Source organism: Centropristis striata, chromosome 21 (genome assembly GCF_030273125.1).
Source record: "Centropristis striata isolate RG_2023a ecotype Rhode Island chromosome 21, C.striata_1.0, whole genome shotgun sequence".
NCBI classification, from domain to species: Eukaryota; Metazoa; Chordata; class Actinopteri; order Perciformes; family Serranidae; genus Centropristis; species Centropristis striata.
Window position 1 is genome coordinate 29,673,556 of NC_081537.1, and position 25,882 is coordinate 29,699,437.

At 36.6% G+C, this 25,882-nt stretch overlaps 2 protein-coding genes across 2 annotated transcripts in view; one reads left to right on the forward strand and one right to left on the reverse strand.

Annotated features, from left to right (window-relative positions):
- The window catches only part of unc13d (unc-13 homolog D (C. elegans)), a 42,886-nt gene extending 39,856 nt beyond the window's left edge, over window positions 1–3,030 (reverse strand). Inside the window, exon 1 of the mRNA XM_059324257.1 lies at window positions 2,934–3,030. Coding sequence (XP_059180240.1) covers window positions 2,934–2,993 — 60 coding nt within the window. The 5' untranslated portion in view covers window positions 2,994–3,030. The remainder of the gene's footprint in view (window positions 1–2,933) is intronic.
- A 5,453-nt stretch (window positions 3,031–8,483) lies between these two features.
- Window positions 8,484–25,593, forward strand: wbp2 (WW domain binding protein 2). The gene is made up of 8 exons (XM_059324622.1): window positions 8,484–8,712; window positions 14,604–14,712; window positions 14,871–15,006; window positions 17,164–17,256; window positions 18,104–18,250; window positions 19,622–19,744; window positions 21,847–21,923; window positions 24,217–25,593. Exons 1-8 carry the CDS (start codon window positions 8,654–8,656, stop codon window positions 24,262–24,264), a joined length of 792 nt encoding a protein of 263 aa, XP_059180605.1. The 5' UTR covers window positions 8,484–8,653; the 3' UTR covers window positions 24,265–25,593.
- The last annotated feature ends 289 nt before the right edge of the window (window positions 25,594–25,882 follow it).

Below are 25,882 nucleotides of genomic sequence, written 5' to 3' on the forward strand. Positions count from 1 at the left end.
CTAAATTGTTTTGGTGTAAGTTTCCAAGTGTTGAAGATATCAGATGTGGTTGTATGTTCTAAGACCCAAGGTTATAATAGTTTGGGATTTTTCATTAGTTTTACTATTAATTTTGTTGCAATTTTTTGTTTTCAAATTCAGTTTTTATTCGTTTTTAGAGTGAGTTTGCTATTATTATTATTTTTTTTTTATTATTATTTATTTTTTTATTTTTTTTTATTAGTTTTAGTGTTAGTTTTATGTAATGGGGTATTTGTTGGGTGGGAGATTCAATAAAGTCACAATAAATGTTTCCTTTATTTCCTTTGTCTGATCCATCTCAGCCCCAATAAGTTTATTAAGTCATAAAACCAGATAGATGAAATAGATTTCATATCAACCAAAAAGATTTACGTATGAAAAAGTTGACAAAGACAAAAACGAAGGACATTTTCACTACTCTTGTTTTTATTTTTATTTCAGACACGAAAATGTTTTTTCATTTCTAGTTTTCGTTATTTTGTTAGTTTTCGTTAACTATAATAACCTTGGTATGACCTAAGACATAAGACCTTGCTGTGTACAGTTTAATATATGAACTATTTTCTACTATTGTTCTACTTTTTTGTATAATTTCTACATGAAACTGTTCCTAATAAGTATATAATAACTCTGTGTATTATCTTGATAATCTTGTCATGATTTCTGGAAAGACACATTGTCATCCCATCTCATCAATACCAACACGTCACAGCCCTGCAGTGTGTGATACCAATCTAAAATGGCACCGACAAGTGTGACATCCATCATTTAAACTCTGCATCGCCAGCAATCACTACTACTGTGTCAGCAAAATAGCGGCGGACAACAGACTAAAACATAAATAGGAGTCGTATTTTTCTGCCTGTACAAACGCCCTATGTTAGCGTTTTCTGACCTGACGAGGCCACGCTGGTTGACTCCAAATAACAATACTGACTTTTGGTTTCATAGGACACAGACACCAGTCTCTTGAAAAAAGTCTGGGCTTGGTTTAACCTTAGCGCTCCTTGAATTAAGCAATACTGTGAGTAAATGGAAGGCCTGGTGCTTCTTGTACATATGCCACACTACAAAAAAGGGTTGTCTAAAAACAAGATAAAAACACTAAATCTGAGGGAAATGATCTTGCTGCATGGAGAGATAATTTCACTTGACAAGATTTCTTAAATTAAGATTATTAAATATAGAAATAAGCATGTTGAACACTTAAAATAAGGACTTAACTCTTAAAATAGGATAAATTAAAGCTGCAAGCAGCGATGAACTGGCCCGAGCAGAGTGACCTGACAATTATTTGTTTCTTACCAAGATTTAAAAGAAAAATTTAGATTTAGTGTTAGATAATGTATCTTGTTTTAAGAGCAAATTTCTTATTTTAGGTGTTCAACATGCTTATTTCTAGATTTAATAATTAGTGTTGTCAAAAGTATCAATACTCAAAAAAGTATCAATACTAAAACGTTGTATCCGGATACAATACTCATATTCAAAAGTATCGAGTATCTGAAGCTTGTTATCATAGTTGCAGTTTCTTTTTGCACAACTGTTTTTTATTATAAATATTTAACCTGTGGTTCTGTTAATTTTTACATGTTGCATTTTTCTTGTAAATAAAAATATTTCTGTTAAATTTTGGGGTCTTTGTTTTTATCCTTGTGGTATCGAAAATGGTATAGAGTATCGAATATTTATATCGGTATCGAGTTGAAAATTTTAGTATCGTGACAACCCTATTAATGATCTTAATTTAAGAAATCTTGTCAAAAGTAAGAAAGTGTCAGAAAGTGTAATTATCTGTCCATGCAGCAAGATCATTTCCCTCAGATTTAGTGTTTTCATCTTGTTTTTAGACACTCCTTTCTTGCAGTGCACAGATGCCTTGTGTACGGTATTACAGGCCAAGTGCTGTGACACAGCATTGGTATCTGATGAGTTGGGACCACATTGACACTGCTGTTTATAGCGCTTTGAGCACCACAAGCCAAGTGTCATCTAGTTCCAATATATTCAAGAGAAGACAGACATCTCTACGGCTGATATCTCCAACAATGGGCAACTCATCAAAAAAATCTACATTGATAAATAACACTACATGTAAAAACGTGTATTTTGATTTTGGGGTGAACTGTCCCTTTAAGAGACATCATTTGCAAAATATAACATCACACGGCTCAAAAAACACTCTGTGTGTCTTTGATTCCCTGATAAGGCCCGTCTCTGTAAGGGACTTCCTCTCTGGCTGATAATGAAAATGACTTAGAAGCAACAACCCACTGAATATCAAACTAGGGAAATTCACATGAAAGAGAATGGCTAGCAACACCACACATCCAAAAAAAAAAAGTATGCAAATACACCTGTACAAACAGACATGCACAACTATTTTCATTAGGTTTGCATATAGTAGCAATGTTGCAAAACTGCTGTGTGGTCAAAACATGGCTCAATTTAACATTACAAAAACAGCAGAGTCTCCTCCTAATGTATCAACTGTGTCAATTGCAACATACGCAGCAACACGCTGTATGACTGTCTTCTGTCATCTGATCCACATGTAAAACAATTATGAATCATAGTCATGGCATCTTGAAATAGCCATCTGGGCAACATGAGTCAATATTTGCGTGTGATTTTTGTTGTAACTCATCTGACAATTTTAAGTTTTGGGGATTTCACATTAAAAAAATAGGAAATGATCAGCCTACAACATGTGCAAAAATAGTAAAAACAAACCTATAGAAACACATTCAGAACAAAAGTCATTAACATGTTTAGATATTTCACAGAATCATCCGTTTGACAATCATCGTAGTATTACATAAACTAGGTGGTTTGTACCTGGCAGAGAGCCAAAATGATACAAATGTGTAATATATTTTAGATTAGATATTAAAGATAATTGCAGTCCGTACCTGTTCAGGTGTTTGCAGCAGATTGTCTCCTGTACTGCTGGACTCACTTTGATCTGACATAATGATGCTAATGTTTGTTTGACAACCAGACTCCTGCCTGGTGTGCTCTACGTGTGTGATAAAGGGAAGCTGTGTGCACGATGTGTTTCGATGAACTATCACAGCAGCCGGAAGTCATCACTTCCTGTAGAAGGTGGTAACATCAGTAACTGTGACTTATGACTTTTTGTTCCAGAATATAACTGAATGCAAACTGTTTACTATCTTACTGGGTTTTTGGTTGTATATTTGAAGTATTTTATAACAAGTTGTTGCCCGGGTCCACTGTTATTATTTTATTGGTAGCAGTATTACCATGGATCCCACACTGAATCTAAATCCGTAGTGCAAATATCACATGACAAATGATACCACAGCTGAATGAGGTAATAAAACAGCATGTAACCTGAGACAGTCCACACCAGTCCACCTATGGTTTGTCTGTTGTTATAGCTCTACCTGGGTTCCATTATGAAGCCTACTCAAAAGTTTATTTACTCCATTATACTATTATGGTCACTACACTGAGAGCTAATGTCTGACAATACTCCATTGCGTATTTACATCCACTAAGCTTACATCTTTATGTGAAGGCTTTCTTTTTTTTTCAACTCTTTTTATTGATTTTCCTCATTTTTAACATAAAACTTATCAGTCACTACATACACATTTACAAGTACACATTTACACAAAAAGGTCATTTAAGTTGTATTAACTTATGTATCTCAAAATGAAAAGTAGAGAGTTGTAGGAGATAAAAAAAAAAAAAAAAAGATTATACCTTTATATATGTACCCAAACATGTATACACTCTTCATAAGTAAAAAATAAAATAAATTAAAAAAATATCAGAGACAGGAATAAAAATACATAAAAAAATAAAATAAATAAAATAAAAGTTATTTCCTTCTATTAAGAGCACTTCTATAACTTGCACTCAGACTATGTGTTCTTGTTAAGATAATCAATAAATGGTTGGCAAATTCTATAGAACTTTGTTTCCTGATTTTTCATGTGTAGTCTTTCTATGTTTATATCTATTTCTGTATATGTATCTATATGTCAGTATCATCTTCTGTATGACTGAAAATCCTTTTGTGCTTGTAAAAATGTCTCGGTGGGACATTTTCTACCTCAGAAAAACACAATAATATCTTGTGTTTGTTATATAACAAACACAAGAATACTGGATTAGCAGTTGGCAGTCTTCAACCATATTGATATTTTACACATGTGATAATTTGATATTTCACACCTTTTTTTGTGTGTGTAGATTCTAGATTTAAACACAAATGTTTGTAAATGTAAAATAAATTATATTATATATTTTGTGCTATGCTTTTTCAAGCCTACACTTTGGATTAGTGGATTATTTTAGTTTATCTAGCTAGTTTAGCTAGCTCTTACACTAACACTATTGTAAAAATAAAAAAGTGTAATATGATTGTAATAATGTAAAATATGTAACCAGTAGATATATACTGTAAATGTAAAGTTGAAATTCTTAGCTATATTCTGTTGATTATGTCTAGTAAGTTTAGATAGATAGTCTAGCTAGCTCTTACAGTAACCTGACAACATTGTGGAAACATGTAGTATTAGTGCATTTATCTATATAAACTGGGAAAAAAATGAAATTCTAAACTATTTTGATTCTGTTTATTTTGTTTAGCTAGCTGTATGCTGTTGGTTCTGCTAAGTAAGTTTAGAAAGCTAGTCTAGCTAGCTCTTATGCTAACCTGATACCATTGTGAAAAAAGTAGTATTAGTGCATTTATGTAAACAGAAGATATATAAACCGTAAAAGTAAAGTCGAAATTCTTAGCTATATTTCTTATGATTCTGTTTGTTTTGTTTAGCTAGCTGTATGCTGTTGGTTCTGTTTAATTAGTTTAGCTAGCTAGTGTAGCTAGCTCTTACGAAAAACCCTACACCATTGTAAAAAAAAAAAAAAAAAAGGTGGTATGAGTGTATTATGTAAAGGAATGTAAGATAAATAAAGAAAATAAATATACATTTATTAGAAAAGGACAAAGAAGAAAAAGATAGAGGATTTTCATCATCCATTAATCTTAATATATTTATTCATTGATTAATTTGTTCATTGTTTGGTCTTTAATACAACATTTATATTATTATTATTGTTGTTGTTGTTATTATTATTATTATTATTATTGTTAAGTAGTAGTTTTTTTTACTTTACTTCACAGTGAGAGATACAGAGTTACCGGGATAGACAAATAAAACCAGCAAATCTTTGGATTCAAGAAGTAACAACACTAACTCCATTATCAAAGTAGTCGCTGGTGAATTTTATGTCAATTGAACACAATATTTTTTGACTGGCCTAATAGTTTCAGCTCTAATTTTGTGCATCGAGTAACCATTAGCTGGAGTCACAAAATGCATACATGTGTAGGTGTAAAGACACGAGCAAACACGAAAAATTAATTGTGCTGCAAGTCTGAAGCCCAGATAAGATGTCATTGCTATATGGCCTCTTCTACAAGTGAATTTTAGATTTTGGTACTGTGGTATATTTTCTGTTACTTTTAATCATAAAGTCTCTACTAAAAGGCCTCAGTATGACCTCCAGATCATGTAACAGCCAGGGTCTCCATGCCGGTTTAAACCAAAATAACGTACTGTAAGATCTGGGATTTGTCAGACAGTAGAAGCGTTTGGAATTTGAATATACACAGTATAGGTTGAATTCCTTTCAAGATTAAAAAGTAGACTTAGCAGAGTGAGTGTTCCCGTAAGAAAACGTGCCCATGCTGTTACAGGATGTTACAGGATGTTGTTTACGTGTCTTCATTCTTGTAACGCATGCGTTGGGTATGGGCTGGAACATTCAAATCAAATGATCTGACAAATACAGAAAAAGGCAGAGAGACTTCAGGCTTGATTAGAGAATTACCCTTTTTTCAGAAGACTTTGAGATTGGACAAAGTTCTCCTCCGCTGCACCTAGGCAGTGTATTCTGATGTCTGATAATAAATAAAATAAAAGGAACTTCAACTTGATCTTTAATCCACTTTCTCACTTAGAGAGGTAGCACATTTACACTACAGCACTAATGATACTGATATCACACCCTGGGTATTATCACATACAAGTGAAGACGTACTACATTTGACCCAGTGATTTGAGTTTAATATGACAATTACACAACCTAATGTACATTTTTTCATAGCATTTGCCCAAAAAAGTCAGTTCCGTTCAGTTCCACTTTGTGGTTGGGACACTATGTCTGTGTGTGTCTGGTGTGTGTGTGTGTGTGTGTGTGTGTGTGTGTGTGTGTTTGTGTGTGTGTGTGTGTGTGTGTGTGTCAGAGAGAGACAAAGACAAGGCCAGATAAACAAAGACCTCCAGTATAGTTTGCCAGCCCACATCATGAATTTGCATCTTCCTGCATCTTTCACAAGCATGCGGGTACTTTTGCAACCTGACCACTCTCCTTCCACCGCCTTGACTCATTCTGAGAAGTACAGGTTCTTACTGTAAGAGTTAGGCCTGCATGCCATATACTGGATATACACCAGACATCATTTATCAAAAATATCTGTTATGACCTTATCCTATTTATATGGTAAAGCATTTAAAGTATTTTTCTGCCCCTTGAATGGATGGCATTCACCCCATGTTGTAGAAATGTCACTATGTAATAAATATATAGATAAATAAAGAAATAAAAAGTAGATGCATTTATACACACACACACACACACACACACACACACACATACAAACAAAAATTTTCCAGGTTAATATAGAAAATGATACGTAAATCATAGAGGCTTATTAACAACAAAAATGTGCTAAACAAAGCTCAAAAAAGTATCCAATTGTGGTGCCATTGCCATCAGTTATTGGCCAAAAGTCCAATTTCATGCTGTGAGTAAGTCCATTTCTTCCTATTTTAATGCTTCATAATCTTCTTCTACCTCTGCATAACTGTGTCTGTAAAATATAAGCGATCATCCAAAATATATACGTTTTAAAGATAAGATGGAAAATTGCTTTCTTTTCATATCCACACACAAGAACAAGAAAAAAAATCCAGTTTAACTGTTTTAGTATTTTATTGGATAATACCGGTATATTTGACTAAATATATAAATATTTCTCATATAGGCCTACACCTATTGGGTTTAAAAAACAACATCTATAAATCTCCTTTTTTCTTTTTTCCCCCCAAAACTTTATTGAGAAGTTCCAATTACGGTCAGAACAGTCATCTTGGGTAGAACAAAACAAAGTCTGGCATCACAAATTGAGAAAATAAATAAATATGAGACGAAGTGAATGAAGTGCATAAGGGCCCTTCCCTGCATTATATCTTTTTTTTTTTTTTTTTTTTTTCAAATAAACTTTATTAAGGCAGTTGGGTGGGGTGTAATACAAAAAAATACATCAGAACGTCGCCAGGGGGTTTCAATAAATCATAAAGAGGTTGTCATACAAAAATATTATAAAAATTACAAATATTCAGAGTTTTAGCAGCTTTCAAATTAGTAGAGTCTTTAATAGAATTAATATACTGCTTGGTTTCACTTATAAATATAGAAAAGAGGGGATTTTTTTTTTGTGTATCGAGATTTATGTATGTGATATTTTGCCAATAGTATAATTAGATTTATAATGTAATATTGATTTTTTTTTGTGTATGGGAAGTCAGTGAAACCAAACAGTATATTTTCAAAACAAAGGGACAAATTAGGTTCAATTGAAAAAAAAAGGAAGTTACAAATATCTTTCCAGAACTTAGACGAAAAAGGGCAAGACCAAAATAAATAAAAAATACTTTCAGGGTGCCCTTCACAAAAAAAGCAATTCAAATCTAAATCTTTTTTAAAACGTTGAAGAAAAATTTTAGTGGGTGTAGATTCTGTGAATTATTTTAAAAGAAATTTCTTTGATCTTATTGTTGACTATATACCCTGCATTATATCAACCCCGCCAATTTTTATCTCCTTTTTTCACAAACACATGATTTTTAAGCCGTGTGACGTCACTCGGTGGGCGTGTCCCCCGTATGGGACGCGGAAGAGCAGGTGCAGCCATCCAAAATATATACGTTTTAAAGATAAGATGGAAAATTGTTTTCTTTTCATATCCACACACAAGAACAAATAAAAAAATCCAGTTTAACTGTTTTAGTATTTTATTGGATAATACCGACTAAATACCGACTAAATATATAAATATTTCTCATATAGGCCTACACCTATTGGGTTTAAAAAACAACATCCATAAATCTCCTTTTTTCTTTTTTTCCCCCAAAACTTTATTGAGAAGTTCCGATTACGGTCAGAACATTCATCTCGGGTAGAACAAAACAAAGTCTGGCATCACAAATTGAGAAAATAAATAAATATGAGACGAAGTGAATGAAGTGCATAAGGGCCCATCCCTGCATTATATCAACCCCGCCAATTTTTATCTCCTTTTTTCATAAACCCATGATTTTTAAGCCGTGTGACGTCACTCGGTGGGCGTGTCCCCCGTATGGGACGCGGAAGAGCAGGTGCAGCCATCATACCGAGCAGCATCACAACATCCGTTATCAGCAGAGAGAAGCTCCCGAGGCTCAGACAGGCCTGAGCACAGAGCCTCTCACAGAGGAACACACCCGTTTCATCTCTAGTTAGCGGTTAGAGAGTGAGGAGGCCCGTCGACATGACTCTGAACCAGAACCACTCGGAGTCCGGCGGAGTCATCATCAACAACAGTGAGAGGTAACTAACGGCTCGGCTAGCTACCGTAGCTTAGCGTTAACTAGTGCCGTTAAGGTGAACGGTTCTCCGGGGACAACGGCACCAAACTCAGTTAAAATGAACACTCAAATGTCTCACTGCTTATTATTATTACATGCCTGGAACACGAGTCATTTCTATCAAACAACTAACAATAGCTACTTCATAGAAATGACAACCAGAATCATCTGGTAGCTTCTTTTATATACAACATAAGCTAGTTACATTTAATCAATGTGTATGTGTCGGCGGTCATTGTGCTTGTCATTTTAATTTAATAATGTGCTTTATAGTAGACATAAGCTAAATAAACACGTATGCCGAATTGAAAATGCGCTCATAATCACTGCAAAACGACACTAAATATACCCATACATGCGGGATAGCAAGTAAAGCTGCATTAATTATTATAACGCCATGTTTGTTAATGGGAGATTCACGTTGCATCTAGTGGAGCCCAAACATGGCCTTCACCTGTTATATCATCACTGCAGTCAGCAGAGCACACTTCACCTGATGACACACATGTTGACTTGTGTTAAACGCTCTGATTAGACGCTCTTGTCCAAGTGAAAGTGTTATTTCATGGGATTGTAACTGTACATTAGCATGTGTTGCTGCTTAGCTCCCTGTCATCACCAGCTGCTCTCTGGCCTGCTCTACTATCAAATGTTTCTTTTGTTTTGTCACATACGGACCAAGTCACCGCACTTGCTTGAAATGAGTTGAAATCACAAGAAAAGAGTCAAAATGATATTTGGGTCTTACAGTGTTAAAACATGACTGCTTCTGGCAAAAACAGCCTTATTTCGGCGAGAGAAGAACAATTCAAGTCAATCATTCAAACTAATGATGATGAATCAATAAATCACTGCAGGGATTGAATATCAGTCAAAATGCATGTTTACTGCTTTTAATGAGTTGAAATCACAAGAAAAGAATCAAAATGATATTTGGGTCTTACAGTGTTAAAACATGACTGCTTCTGGCAAAAACAGCCTTATTTCGGCGAGAGAAGAACAATTCAAGTCAATCATTCAAACTAATGATGATGAATCATACATGAATTTATATCAGTGGCAGATTCTTCTAGAATGGGGTCGGCAACCTTTATGGGCAAAAGAGCCACTGTTGGCAGAAAAAAGGGGAAAAAATGTCGGCATGGAGCAGCAAACCTTATTTCAAGCCTTACAATGATGATGAAACAGCTGACTAAGTCTTAACTAGCCTACTAGCTTTACTAATAGGTCACAATGAGCATTTATCAATATGATTTTGTCAGAAAGAAGTAAGAATGAGAGGCTTGACACATATCTCAGGAGATTTGGAATCAAAAGCTAGCCTTACAGGGAAACTTAAAACTAGCCTTGAAGTTGGCAAAATGTAGACGTTAAGGTGGCGGGCTGTAGTCTTTTTTTAAGCTATGATGCACATTTAAGTTGACCAAAAAGTAAAAAACAACAACAATGTTTTAAGGCCATATATAAGCTGCACATTTTTACAATCGAAGAATATAAATCGATTTGGGTCTAAACCAATGTTAAATAAAAATTAAAACGTAAACAACTAACCGTTTCATTTCGTATAAATGTTTTTGTCACAGTCTCAGGGATCCACTGCAGATGGCCTGAAGAGCCACATGTGGCTCTGGAGCCTCAGACTGCCTACCCCTGGTCTAGAACATACTGGGACACAATGATAAACCCATTAGAGCTAACCCAGAACCATTAGTAAGCTCTGGACTGCATGGCATGTAAGCCTAATCCTTTACTATAATACTATTTACCCAAAGCAACTGATGGCCATATTTAGTAACAGTACAGTTGCACAATAACCCAGTGATCTCATTTTTAAGCTGGTAGGTCAAAGATTATGATAGTAGAGTTTGAGTCATACACAACCCAATATAAACAGGGGTGGATTATGAGATAATGGGCCCAGGGCAAAGGCATGCAACTCTCCTTCTGAGGAGCAATACACACTGGCCTTCATTTATCAAACGAGCATACGACAGAAAGTGAGTGTAAAGTGGGCATAAGATCATATCTACAAGGCTCGGCATTTATCAATGTGGAGGGAACGATCAGATCTCAGTCTGCTCTCAGCTCGTGTACGCAGGTTTGAGTCAGCGTGAAGTCCACACGTCTGAGTCTGAGAATTGATCTTAGACCAGGGGTCTCAAACTCAAATTACCTGGGGGCCGCTGGAGGCAGTATCAAAATGACCAAAAAAAGACACAAAATGACTTAAAAAAAGACACAAAATGACCAAAAAAGACACAAAATGACTGAAAAAACACTAAATTACTTAAAAAAGAAACAAAATGACAGAAAAAACGAAATTACTTAAAAAAAGAAACTAAATGACCAAAAAAAGACACAGAATTACCAAAAAGACACAAAATTATTTTTTTTAAAAAGTAATTAAAGGGACCTTCAACACACAGCACGGTAAAGTTCCATTCATTCAAATCTCACATTAAACTTTCATATTGAGGTGGGGGCCACAAAATATCGTCACAAGGGCCACAATTGGCCCGCGGGCCATCTCCATCATAATAATAACAATATTTGATATTATATAAGCTATTAGGCTTTATAAATCACAATGTATAAATGAAATATTCCAACCTCACCAGGAGTTTAATGCTCCACTGCTACTCTGCTGACAGCGTCACTGATTTCCTTCCTTTTCACTTTTTATGCTGCCAAACTAAACCAGTTTGTTGTGTTGCAGCTGTTGGACGTCAGCGTTTCACTTTCTGACTCTGAGAAATTCCTCTTCTTTTGGGATTAAAACTTACTTTAAAACATTGTTCGCCTCCTTCAACCAAAAAGCTGAAAACTTCTAAGTCTTTGCTCCAAATGTAAAATATTCAGTGAACTTGTTTGAGTTTATAACTATAAGTACTTTTATTTCATAAACCTCCGTCGCTGCGTATTTCTGTAATATGTCTATTTTACTCCTGTTGTTATTTGTAACGGTGTACTTTGCTAGCTAAAGCTAACCCTAAAGCTGACTTTAGGGGGTGAAAAAATCCTTTTTTTGGCCGTATTAAGTCCTTCGGTGTCGTAAACTCTCGAGGCAAGCCTTCTGAATCAGGTATATATTATATATAATATATATTAGGGCGTGGTATTTAAATGAGGCTTGTTTCCAGCCACCACATTTATCAACAGCTGATCATTGTCACGCTGTGATTGGAGAGATACGATCGTTTGATAAATCCCACGTGAACCCTGTCATTACACCAAATATACGCTCAGATTTGCGATCGTTTCTACGTTCGTTTGAAAAATGAGGGCCACTAACTTTATAGTTGTTTATCTTCTTTTTGTTGTTGTTTTGTGTTGTTATGTAGTCATTCCACATTAGGGTTGGGTCGATGGATGATGCCATTTACGCTGAGCCACCCCACATTCACACCTACACCTGGGCACGTGTTTGCAGTAGCATTTACTCAGTGTTTAAGAAGTATAAATTCTGATTTATTTAATGTTGCACGGACAGATTTTTGTGTATGCAGATGCAAAATAATTCAAACTGATTCAAGCGTTTAAGAGAGCTCTTACTTTTACAGTCTACGTAGGGCTGGGCAATATGGACCAAAAGTCATATCCCGATATATAGGCCTGTCACGATAACGATTTTTTTAGGACCATATATTCTCCCAGTAACTATGACGATAAACGACAGTATTTTTAATGTGTTTTTTAATTTTTTTTTATGCCGCTGATATGATATTAGAGCATAATAATTCAAGTAAATCCTTTTTCAGAGCTATTTACTTTTAATTCTCAAGAATATTGAACATTGGCATTGAAATGCTGGAATGGCTGTTTGGGAAAGGGAAGTTTTTTAGGCAAATCGTCCTGCCTATCAAACGTTTGCAGCATATAACGTTACATCATGCAAATTTGACATCCCGGCTCGTTGATATTAGCGGGCTCTCAGCGCTCAGCTGGCTTGAATCCAGAATGTTCCCACGTTGTGTGTGTGTGTGTGTGTGTGTGTGTGTGTGTGTGTGTGTGTGTGTGTGTGTGTGTGTGTGTGTGTGTGTGTGTGTGTGTGTGTGTGTGTGTGTGTGTGTGTGTGTGTGTGTGTGTGTGTGTGTGTGTGTGTCCGTCCGTGTGTCCGTCCGTGTGTCCGTCCGTGTGTGTGTCCGTGTGTGTGTCCGTGTGTGTGTGTCCGTGTGTGTGTCCGGAAAAAGTTATCGTGTCCATTTTTGCTTATAGAACAATAAGTCGATATATTGATTATGGTGACAGGCCTACCGATATATTTAGGCTAATCCAAGCCGGATTCGAACCCGGGCCGCCCATCACAAGTAATTTTATTGAAACTTTTTATTTAAGTGAACATAAATACTGTATAACAGGAGAACCTTTTTGTTAAATCAAAGCTCCATAAAGTGCACATTAAAATAAAAAATGTCTTAAATAAATAATAAAAATAGCCAATGAAATAAAATAGGCCAATCTTTTTCTGAAATAAATATATTTATATGAGGAAAAAATAACATTACAAAAGAACTAAATATGATAAACCCTAGTAAGGGCAGCATTTATATATAAAGAAAGAAAAAAAATAGAACTATATCGCTATATGGTGTAATTCTATATCACATTTAAAAATATATTGATATATCTTTTATATCGATATCTTGCCCAGCCCTAAGTCTATGTAATGCACTGTTTTCTGGTGAAAGAATGAATAAGATGAGGATGATTTTTAATGGTGGATATAGCTCCTGTAGTGGCTTTTGTGTCCAAATGATATCATTGTGATGTTTCACTGTGGATATGGTCACATGTCAATTTGGTAGACATCACACAACAAAAGTTTGTTGTTATTTTTATCTGTTACTATTTTGCCTCTTTTTATAGCCTTGCAGTCGTCTCTTTTTATTAATTTTGTGTGTCTTAGCAGTTGCTTTGTATCCCTTTGTAGTCATTTTGAGTGTCTTTAGGATAAGGATTAGCATCTCTGTCAACATTATGAATTCTCACTCTTTGTAGTTGCTTCATGTTTCTCTGTAGTAATTTGTTGTATCTTGTGTAGTTGTTTTGCCACTTTTTTAGTTTATAATGAGTCTTTGCAGCTCTTTGGCATCCCTTTGTAGTTCTTCTGGTCTCTTTTTTTGTCTCTTTACAACTGTTCAGCATCTCTGATTGTTGTCTTTTCTTCCCCTGGTTAATATTATTATTGTATACTTATTGATTAATGTTTTGCAGGTGAAGGCCCCTTGGCCTTTGCCCAGTCGCCCCTTACAGTAATCTAACCATGCATACAAATTATTATTTTTTTTTTTTTCATGATGAAAATATAATGCAATAGAAAGGTCATGGATAAATCATGTTTTTATCATCACACTGCAAAAAAGGTGTGTCTTAAAACAAGATAAAAACATTAAATCTGACGGAAATGATCTTGCTGCATGGACAGATAATTTCACTTCTGGGGACAAAGAGGAGGAAGTGATCTTCTGACCTCTATTTATAAGGTGGGACAAGATTTCTTAAATTAAGAAAACAAGATAAATTAAAGCTGCCAGCAGCAATGAACTGGCCCGAGCAGAGTGCACTGACAATTATTTGTTTCTTACCAAGATAAAAAAAAAACTTTAGATTTAGAAGTGTTAGATAATTAATCTTTTTTTAAGAGTTAATTTCTTATTTTAAGTGTTCAACATGCTTATTTCTAGATTTAACAATCTTAATTTAAGAAATCTTGTCAAGTGAAATGATCTGTCCATGCAGCAAAATCATTTCCCTCAGATTTAGTGTTTTTATCTTGTTTTTAGACACACCTTTTTTGCAGTGCAAATTTTCCAGCAATCCACTGACTGATTGCCTATCTATTTCTGTCACCAGCGTGTTGATGAACCATGATAACGTGGAGCTGCTTTTCTGTGACGCAGAGAGCCTGCCTGAAGCCTTCAGGAAGAGCAAGAAGGGCAGCATCTACCTAACTCCATACAGGGTGAGAGACATGACGCAGATGTCTTATCTGTTATTTAGCCACAGCCTCGTGCTGACATCATCATCTGTCACCGACATGCAGAACTCTGATTTCGCTAATAAGCAGCATTAGCTTTAGCTTTCCTCTCGTCTCATAAGTCTGATGTTGTTTTCTCCCAGGTGATCTTTGTGGCTAAAGGTCGGGATGCACTGCAGTCCTTCATGATGCCCTTCTACCTAATAAAAGGCTGCGAGATCAAACAACCTGTATTGGGAGCCAATTACATCAAGGGGTCTGTCAACGCAGAGCCTGGAGGTAGGTATATACAGTGTGTGTGTGCAGATCAAGGTTATAATAGTTTTGGATTTTTCATTATTTTTGGTTTTAATTTCGTTGTGAATTTTTGTTTTTAAATTCGAGTGAGTTTGCTTGTTTTAGTTTAGTTTTAGTTTTTTTTGTAATGAGCTACGTATGTGTTGGGTGCCAGATTCAAAGAGGTCATAATAAATTTTGCCTTTATTCACTTTGGTTTATCCATCTTAGCCCCAATAAGGTTATTAACTCTTACAGTTCCAGGTGTTTTGAATGTTGGTTGGAGTGTAGACATCCCAGTCTCAGTAAACATATTTACCATGTGTTCCTGCATGTTCACTAACCAGCAGCTGTTTATTTGGAGCTAAATAAATACATTTCATATCAACCAATAGGATTATGCAGTGTTCCCCTACATGTATTCTGCAGCCGCTGCTGGATTTTCAAAACTCGTTTTTATTTTATTTCAGTTAGCGAAAATGTTTTTTCAATTCTAGTTTTCGTTATTTCGTTAGTTTTCGTTAACTATAATACCCTTGGTGCAGAAACATTGGCTGATGACATTCACAGTATTCTATAGGGGTGGTATGATATGCTTTGGCCACTATCCGATTGTATCACGATTCTAAGGTGCCGATTCAATTTGTATCGCAAATCTTGATAATTGCGATTCTACAAGTGTTATGATTCGATATAATCAATAATTGCAATTTTCTTTTACTTCTTAAAAAACAAAAAAGTTGAATCATACACTTCTAGAGATGATAAACCATGAATGTTGTTCCTATAACAATGCATCACTGTGTGTCAGTCCATCCAGCAGCTGACATTTATTTCAACTGAGACAAAAAGAAGTACATAACATGTACAGCATTTTTTAAAGGTTACAGCTACAAAATGAATTGAAATGTTCACACAGCACAAATGTAGGCTAGTTTTAATATAATTCACTTAATGTAATGAATGTGTTCAATAGATTAAGCAATATGTTTTTAAACAATAAGTAAAGGGCTCAGACTACTCAGTGCTCTCTGAAGTAATGCTGTAAGATAAAAAATAAAACACTTGGCCAAAATAAAGCCATAAAGCTCTTATTTTGAAAGCTGCATGTGTTTAGTGACAGGAAATAATAGTAGTTTTTTGTGATTAAAACATCTTTAATTGTTAGGGCAATGTTAGCTCGCGGCTAACGAATGGCATTCGGCATAATGCAACAGTGTGTTTGTACTTCTGAAGGCCCGGACAGGTTAATAGTATTTAGTTGGGCTTGCACGCACATGCACACGGAGAGATGATGTGGGGACGGGACTGATACAGACAGGTACGTTTCTCTATAATGCTGGAATCATGCGCTGTTTACAGACTGGAAGCCGAGGGGTTAACATCCTGGCTCTGAGGGCAGATGGGAGAGACTCCTGTGGGAGGACTGTGCCGCTTGTGAGTGCTTTGGGACAAGGGAGGGGCCGCCGGCAGCCCCCGCTGCTCGTTAAGAAGAGTAGGCACAAGTCTCCAAAAGTCTCCAATACCACCAGAAAAAGTCACAAAATTTGTTGCTATTCGCTTATTTGGAAAATAGTCACTAGGGGGGTCTGAAAAGTCGCAAATATAGAGACAAAGTCGCTAAATTGGCAACACTGACAACAAGGCCGAAGTTTTTCTGGACAAGGATATTCATTAATTCATTCATTATCCTTAACTGCTTATCCACACTCGGGTTGTGGGGGGCTGGAGCCGATCCCAGCTGACATTGGGTGAGAGGCGGGGTATAACCTGGACAGGTCTCCAGACTATCACAGGGCTGACACATAGAGACAGACAACCACACTCTCATTCACTCCTACGGGCAATTTAGGGTCGCCAATTAAACCTAAGTGCATGTTTTTGGACTGTGGGAGAAAGCCGGAGTACCTGGTGAGAACCCACGCTGACATGGGGAGAACATGCAAACTGCACACAGAAGAGCCGCAGGCGGGAGGCGAACCGACCGATAACCACTACACCACCGGGACACGGATATGATGTAATATAATTGATTCCGGGGAGAAAAAACTATTTTTAAAATCACCCTATAAAAAATTGAGATACATACTTTTTTTTCCTCACCCCTAGTATTCTATGTCTGATAACTGCATGGATTCCTCCTTGTGTTGTCTCTTCCAGGTGGCTGGGAGGGCACTGCTGTGTTCAAGCTTGTCTTTGCCGCTGGAGGAGCTATAGAGTTTGGCCAGTACATGCTGCAGGTCGCAGCTCAGGGTACGCTTCCAAAGCAACACTTTACCACTGCAATAAAAAAGTCCACCAACACCAACTAACATCTAGATTTTGTCTTTAGTTGAAAGTTTACAATCTGCATTCATTCCTGGTACAAATGATTCTGCATTAGCCACAGGCATTTATTGGCTCCTGCTCTGATTGCCAGAGATGGAGACATGAGACCCAGGCGGACACGCTGATTTTTCGCCACTTTTTAAGCACGATGCTCTGGCTGAATTTCTTTTTTTCTACATTACTAATTACTAATTTCTTCTGCTTAATTTCTTCATGTTTTACTCATTAGAACACAATTTAATTAATCAGCAGTTATAAAATTTTGTAAACTGCGCAGACGAGAATCTGAACATCAGGTTTGTTTAAAATGAATACTGAATTATGTTTTTTTTATTTTCACTGAATTAGTTGCTGTCTGTTTATGAGTGGTAAGAAACTGTTAAGTGAGGTTTTCCTCTGACAGTAGGAAACAGTCAAATCATTTATTTTTGTTTTATTGTCAGTTGTTTAAAAGGTTAATTTGCAATGTAAGTTTCACAAAGCAGAACGGATTTAATGAAATCACACGTTATAATCTTTTGTGGAAACAGGAATGTTTCAAATCTTACTCAAGTTTATCTAGCTTAGTTTAGAAAATAGCTGTTCAAGTAAAAAATCTGAAGAAATGAAATGTTGTTCTTAAGGAGTCATACGAAGTTATACGTTATGATTTAAGTGTATCATCTGTGTAACGGTGAATCCAGACCTGTTGCCTTTAACAATATGTAAATGGAGTCTGGGCAGTAGTAACATTCTTGCTTGTTTCTTCCTCTTTCTGCTTTGTGTCCTGCAGCATCAAGAGGTCAGCCAGTGACTCCTGGGTTTGGCGGATGCCCCTACATGGCCAACGGGGCCTATGCTTATCCTCCGCCCCCTGCTAACGGGATGTACCCTGCCGGACCTCCACCCGGCTACTCCTACCCCAACCCTCCTCCACCAGGTAGGGGCTGTAACAGTTGAAGTTGTTATCACAAGCCGTGTTTCCACTAGGGGGGAAAGTGTCCACCGGGAAAGTCTCATGCCACACCCTCTACAAAAGTCTGCTCACTCTGCTTGTCTCCAGTACAAGTTAGCCCGCAGAGGGATTTAGAGACTCTGGAGGTGACGTATGGTTTTCACCGTCGCTGACTGTGCAGAACGTCAGCAGCTGAAAGCAGCATGGCTAATTATGCACAGCTGATCATAAACATAGTGATTGTGAATTAACAGCATCACTAACTGTGCACAGAGTGTCCGGTGCTTGTTGTAAACAAAATCGCTAAGTGAACACCTCCTGTAGTATTGCCTGTAGCATTGTCGTTGGATTTGTCTCCAGTCGCTTTCTTGAAAAATAGTCGCTAAGGGGGTCTGAAAAGTCGCTAAATTTAGCAACAAAGTGGCTAAATTGGGAACACTGCTTTGCCAGCTTTTACAAATGGTGCCTGTTGTTGTCGTATAGAGCAGTGATTCCCAACAGGGGGGGCCCGACCCCCCAAGGGGGGCGCCAAAGATCCTTGGGGGGTCGCAAAGCCCTCTTGATTTTAAAGGGTAATAAATCTAATGTGTTAAATATAGATGAGTCAGCATTTAATTCATTAGTGGGACAAAAACAACTAAATAAGGGCTACATTAAACGTTTATTCATTTATTTAAATAGAAAAATCACTATAGAAAAGTTTAAAAATAAAGGCTATATCGCGAGAATGAGGACATGTGTAACATCCCTCCTGCAGTATACACAGGTAACCTCACCTAGTGGTAACCTCACCTAGTGGTAACCTCACCTAGCGGTAACCTCACCTAGCGGTAACCTCACCTAGCGGTAACCTCACCTAGCGGTAACCTCACCTAGCAACAGAAACACAGAGCTAATGGAAAAATGGCGAAGCGTCAGGGAGATGAAAATGCTAAATATCTCAAAAAGAAAAAGAGAGGGTACCATGAAAGTCACATTGAGTTTGGCTTCATAGAAGCAATGGACAATGGGGGGGTCGCCAAAGTTTACAATGGAAAAAATGTGGGTCCCTCAAGAAAAAGGTTGGGAACCACTGGTGTGGAGTACTACGTCACATCCCGCTTAGCAATCTATCCAATCAGTAACCAGGCTGTTTTCAGGGGAGAAAAAAGACCCTGCTCTTCTACAGGGACTAAAAAAGGCCCGACAAAAGCCGGCTCCGGACTACTTGTATTCAAATTAGGTTTCGGCTAGTGAGACATGCCTCATATATTATGAGGTAGTGGAAACAGCCCTATTGTTACCTTGATCTCGCAATACAATTCTACTTCAAGTGTTGTGAAATGGTGAATGCAGCTGTGTGCTCCTGCTGTCCAGGTGGATTCTACCCCCACCCTCCAGCGTTTGATGCCTCTGCGGCCTACATACCTCCACCTCCTTATTCTGCTCCTCTTGGCCAGCAGCCCCCACATGACCCGGACCTCCCCTCCTCAGCAGCAGGTGAGGAGGCTCTCTGGCAAAGAGGCTCTCACTGATTTGTAGCTAGGAGGAGGTGTTAATGCCTCCATCAGCCAAAATAAAAATGAAAATTGTAAACAAAGTGATGGCTCTGGGTTGCTTTATAAAAGCTGATTGCCATTGAATTTTATTTTTTACTGTCTAATCTTTAACTGTTATGAGAGTTGTTTTCAAGGAACCCACCTATTCCATATCTCAGATCATCAAATACTATATATCTCATACTGTAAAAAGTGACACTTCATGGAGTTTTTTTTGTTATAAATCAGGTCTAAATACTTTATAAACACAATCAATCAATCAATCAATCAATCAATCAGACTTGTATAGCATTTTCATACAAGAGAAATTTAACACAAAGTGCTTCACATAAAGAAAAGAAAAAAATAATAATAATTATAAAACATAGAAACAAGCAAGCACCCTCCGTCCATCCCCAACCCTCCACCCTGACCCTCCATCCACCATCCCTCATCCCCCATAATAATAATAATATTAACAACAACAATAAAAAGTAAGAAAGCTAGATAAAAAAGGTGTTATATAATAAATAAATAATTAAAAAGTAAAGATAAAAAAAATATATATAAAAAAAGACTAATAAAATAATTAAATAAATAAATAAAAGAGAAGATGTTGTAACACTAAGATGCATGAGCAGAAACATCTCTAAAAATGGTTCAAGTAAAAAACAAATTAAAAAGATATGTCTTAAGTTTGCTCTTAAAACTATGAAAGTATCAAAACATCTAGACAGAGAAGTGCACATCAAACATAGAAATCAAACATAGAAACCAGTGCAGATCTGACTGCACAACAAAATTATGTCCTGCTAAATTCAACCCCCAAAAGTTGTGTGCTGTCTACCTCACATGGCTGATACAAGCGCAACGAAAATGCAATCTTAAATAGATGAAAATAGCCAGATTATATGCTTAGTGTGCTGCATGCCAGGCTCTATATTAACAACTGTGTTGCCTGTAGCATAGCGCAGAGCAGTCAGGGTGATGGTAGCAATTCATATTTTTTTTATTTTTTGATGATTTTATTTTGCAGACATTGGAAATATCTTGATATATGTCCATATTATTTGAGCTTGAATTTTGAACTTGAACAGTAAAACAAAATGTATTGGCTTTTTTGGCATATTTAAAGATTTTGAGAAGAAAAGCCCTGTAGAACCTGATAATGTAATAAATTCCCGATAATGTAATAACCCCGATAATGTAATAAAAATCTGCACTTGAGTCCATTGGAAATGTAATAAAACCATCATAATGTAATAACTTCCCGATAATGTAATAAAGTGCATTTCCCAATAATGTAATAAACTTTTTTACCAATAATGTAATAAAGTGCATTTCCCAATAATGTAATACACTTTTTACCAATAATGTAATAAAGTATAACACCAAGCACCTTTAGATTTCAAGAAGCTGTTGAATCATTCGTGTGTCATGGATACCTCGTTTGTGAAAAACGGATGAACGGGTCAAAAGTGAATAAACATTCAACTTTGACCTGTTGGTGGCGCTAGAGCTCTTGAGTTAGTGTTGCCTACACAGTATCACCACTTGAACCCAAGTAATGGGTGGTCTGCTGTTAAATTATTACAATATTGGGGAATTATTACATTATCAGTACTTGTGAAATGAAGGCTAACCTGATAATGTAATAACCATTAATGTTATACTTTATTACATTATTGGTAAAAAGTTTATTACATTATTGGGAAATACACTTTATTACATTATCGTGAAGTTATTACATTATCAGGTTTTATTACATTTTCAATGGACTCAAGTGCAGATTTTTATTACATTATTGGGGTTATTACATTATCGGGAATTTATTACATTATCAGGTTCTACAAGCCCTTCACCCCAAACTGTAACAGGTTTATTAACTGAAGCCACAGAATAAGGCCTTTTTAATGTTGCCTACATCTCCTCTTCCGCTCATTAAACAGCTCTGTGTAGTTGAGGCTCGATTAGCTTCAGTCATGCCATATATCCCAGGGATTAACGGTGAAACCATGTTTAATTAATGTTCCCCTCCTTTCTCTCTTTCTGTCTCTTTCCCAGCGGAGGCCAAAGCAGCTGAGGCAGCAGCCAGCGCCAGCTGTGCCACGCTGCCTCCTACACATGTGTACCTGCCACAGGTAGGTAACATCACTCTGATAAACATCTGATTGTCAATTTTTGTTTTCAATTTTAGTTAATTTTAATTAGTTTTTATTTTTTGGAAATGCTGCGTTTTAGTTTAGTTTTTATTAGTTGTAGTTGTTTTGTAATGGGGTATTTGTTGGGTGCCAGATTAAAAAAAGTCACAATAAATGTTTCCTTTATTTCCTTTGTCTGATCCATCTCAGTCCCAATAAGTTTATTAAGTCATAAAACCAGATGGATGAAATACGTTTTAATATAAACCAAAAGGTTTACGTATGAAAAAAGTTGACAAAGGCGAAAACGAATGACATTTTCACTATAATTTTAGTTAGTTTTGTAACCACACAATACAGTCTCAGTTAGTTATCGTTTTAAAAAAAACCTTTTTATTCTATTTCCGTTAACGAAAATGTTTTTTCAATTCTAGTTTTTGTTATTTTGTTAGTTTTCATTAACTATAATAACCTTGATCTGATGTTCAATTGATTCATCTACCAGTTGGTTGGGATATTGATTTTGTGCCCTTTATAGAATCATAAGCATGTTTCTCCTCTTAGTTGTGTGGGTTTCCTTTAACTTAAAGTCATGGAGAAAAAAATGATTAGACCACCTTGTTCTCTTCAATGAATTGTTCATTTTAATGGCTGGTACAACTAAAGGTATATTTGTTTGGACAAATGTAATAATAACAAACCAAAATAACTGATAAGAGTTTAATTTAAGAGCTGATATCTAGGCATTTTCCATGGTTTTCTTGATAATAACCAAAATCATTTTTTGACGAAACAAATTATTGCCTTAATCTGACTATAACTGGACAACTGAACTTCATGTAAACATGTTAGTCTGACTGATGTCAGAGTTCTCCAACTCCCATTAAGGCACACAGATAATACGATTGGAATAGGATTTTTGCCAGCATGTATAACAAGACAACGCTTGGATGTTTTTGTTCCGGGGTCATGCTCCACCCCCTGCTAGAGTATGACCCCGGAACAAAAACACCCAAGAAAGCCGGTCATGGAAGAAGAATAAAATCACAGGAGAAGAACCACCAGAACAGCAACATGGTTTTAGACGTGTACAATACGTAGGAAATGAACAGAGCTGTACAATTATCCATTTTGTTGTACTTGTTGTTCCAAAATGCCGGTTTCTCCACTTGATTATGATGACATAATAGGTCAACAGAAAGGGGGCGTATTAACCTGCTGAAACGACGCATATCGCCACCTAGTGTTGAGGAGGAGGACACGTTCCCGTCAGATATTTGATTTCTCAGTTCCATGTAAACTGGGACAAGGACAGAAGTCCTATTAGACGCCAATATCGATTTTTAAGCATAGATCGATTAAATTGTGCATGTAAATGAACTGACTGTGAGACACTTTTGAAACATATTCACTCTTATCTTGTCCTTTTATGGTGCAAATACAGTAGTGTTCAGTATAATAGCAGTTCAATGTGACTAACCACATTAATGCAGGTTTTTAGTATATTTTTTATTGCTACATGGTAAACAAGGTACCAGTAGGTGCAGTAGATTCTCAGAGAACCAACAAGACCCAGCATTCGTGGTATGCAGCTCTTAAGGCTGTGCAATTGAAAAGGGGCGTGTTCAAAAAAATAGCAGTGTGGCATTCAATCAGTGAGGTCATCAATCTTGGTTCCAAACCAACAACATTGATGTTATGGAGTGGACCTTAATCCAATTGAGAACTTGTGGGGTGACATCAAAAATGCTGTTTCTGAAGCAAAACCAAGAAATGTAAATTAATTGTGGAATGTTGTTAAAGAATCTTGGAGTGGAATAACAGCTGAAAGGAGCCACAAGTTGGTTGACTCCATCCACACAGATGTGAAGCAGTTATAAAAAACTGGTCAAACAACTAAATATTAGTTTAGTGATCACAGGATTGATAAATAGTTTTGAGTTTGTAAAGTCAATGGCAGACACTGCTATATTTTTGAACACACCCCTTTCAACTAATTACCCAATTGCACAGTGTTAAGAGCTGCATATTATGAATGCTGGGTCTTGTTGGTTTTCTGAGAATCTACTGCACCTACTGGTACCTTGTTTACCATGTAGCAATAAAAAATATACTAAAAACCTGAATTAATCTGGTCACATTGGACTGCTATTATTTTGAACACTACTGTATGTATGGACCAATGTGTGGGATTTTCTTAAATTTGAGTCATGGTAAATGTAAATAAGGGAGTGTTTAATAATAGCCTTTACCTGTACTGTTATCTGACACCATAACTGTCCTGTCTCCATAGGACAAGCCTCCTCCCTACTCCCCTCCAGAAGACAAGAAGAACCAATAGACTTGCTTGATCTCTCCCTCACCCCTCTCCGTCTCCTGCTCCCTCTGTCCTCCTGGATCACCTCGTTTCTCATTCCATCAACTGGACATCAGGAGGGCTCCACGCCCTTCCTCATCTTCCAGCTCATTCCTTTTACTTTCACTTTTTCTCATTCCATTGCTTCCCGCCTATACCTTCTCCTTTCCTTTAACGATTCATCTATTGTAATCAGTTGGATTCTTTGAGGAAGCACCTTTACTTGAGGGAAATTAGAAGTATTGGTAGCAATCTTTGAGATGAAGAAGAATGTTTAGGCCAAAGTTGTCAGGATTTGGGGGCTTTTTTTCAAAAACTTTGTAACCTGACTAAATATTTAGCATTCATTGCCTTGCAGGTGTCCCAAGAATCATAGCGCCACCCTAAACTCTAGATTCAGCTATGTTGTGACACTTATAATTTTCTATGACTGTCTATAAAACTAGACTGAATCTAATGATGTTAATTACTTTGCTAATCTTCAGAGGCAAGCTGAATGCAGTGTTTTATTTTTCTATTATTTGTGTGTACAGGCTTTTAATATGTAGAATTTTAAAAATGAGATATTTTCTCAAGAACACTAACATAGAGAAAAACTAGCTTTTGTAAAGAGAGCGGGTTGCAGTGTGGCCTGGCCTGCTTTGACATATTTTAGTGGATGAGAGGACCACGAAGATTAGAGCAGCGTCGAGCCCCCGCAGCCGATCCCTGATCCTGGATTAGAGCAGAGTGAAGGCGACCAGGGCCTGCAGGGACACACTGCCAGAAGGGATTATCTTTATAATGTGCAAGAGCAGAGCAGTCACCCAATGATGTCACTTCCTGTTTTGTCATGCCTCCGAACATTCGAGAAAACAACCGGTCAGACTCACCGCCGGCCTGCTTCACCTCCCATTCTTCTAATGTACATTTTAAACATTCTAGAAACAAACCTTTTCTCACTGTTTCTACTCTCTGTGTTCGTGATCTTAACTCTGCAGTTTGAGGTCAGTGTTTGAATCTGATCTGAGCACCTCAGTATCTGAGCCTCTACTCTTCCTTCCTCTGTCGTCACTTATCTATATACTGTATCTGTGGCACATCTGTGGCTGAGTCTTTGCACTTTCAGAATGCTATGCATCGGGCTCCTGTTCGCTCTGTCATGGCTGTGTGTATAATAATAATAATAATAAAGCTCTGTATTTATTTCAAACTAATTTATTGAATAATTCATGAAAAATGGCTCAAGTAAGAAAAACAAGCATGATCTCAACTAATGCATGTATGCATTGGATTGGATTTTATTAAACGGATCTTGATTCATGTGAAACAGAACTGTCTGTCTTTATTTCTACACTGAGCATGGCTAAATTACACAATGAGGGGTTTAAACACAGCATAGTGCATTAGTATTTTAAAAAAAAATTCTGCTTCAAAATGACCATTTGAATATCAATTACAATGTGTAACCTTGAATTCTTGGAGAAAACTTTTCTTGCATGCCTCCGTGGTAAAAGGAGAATACAAAATCGGAGTAAATTCCCAATGAATGGAAGTAAATGAAAGCCCCGTTTAACAACAAAATCAATGTCAAAACATGCGTTCCAAACTCTAAAACAACTCC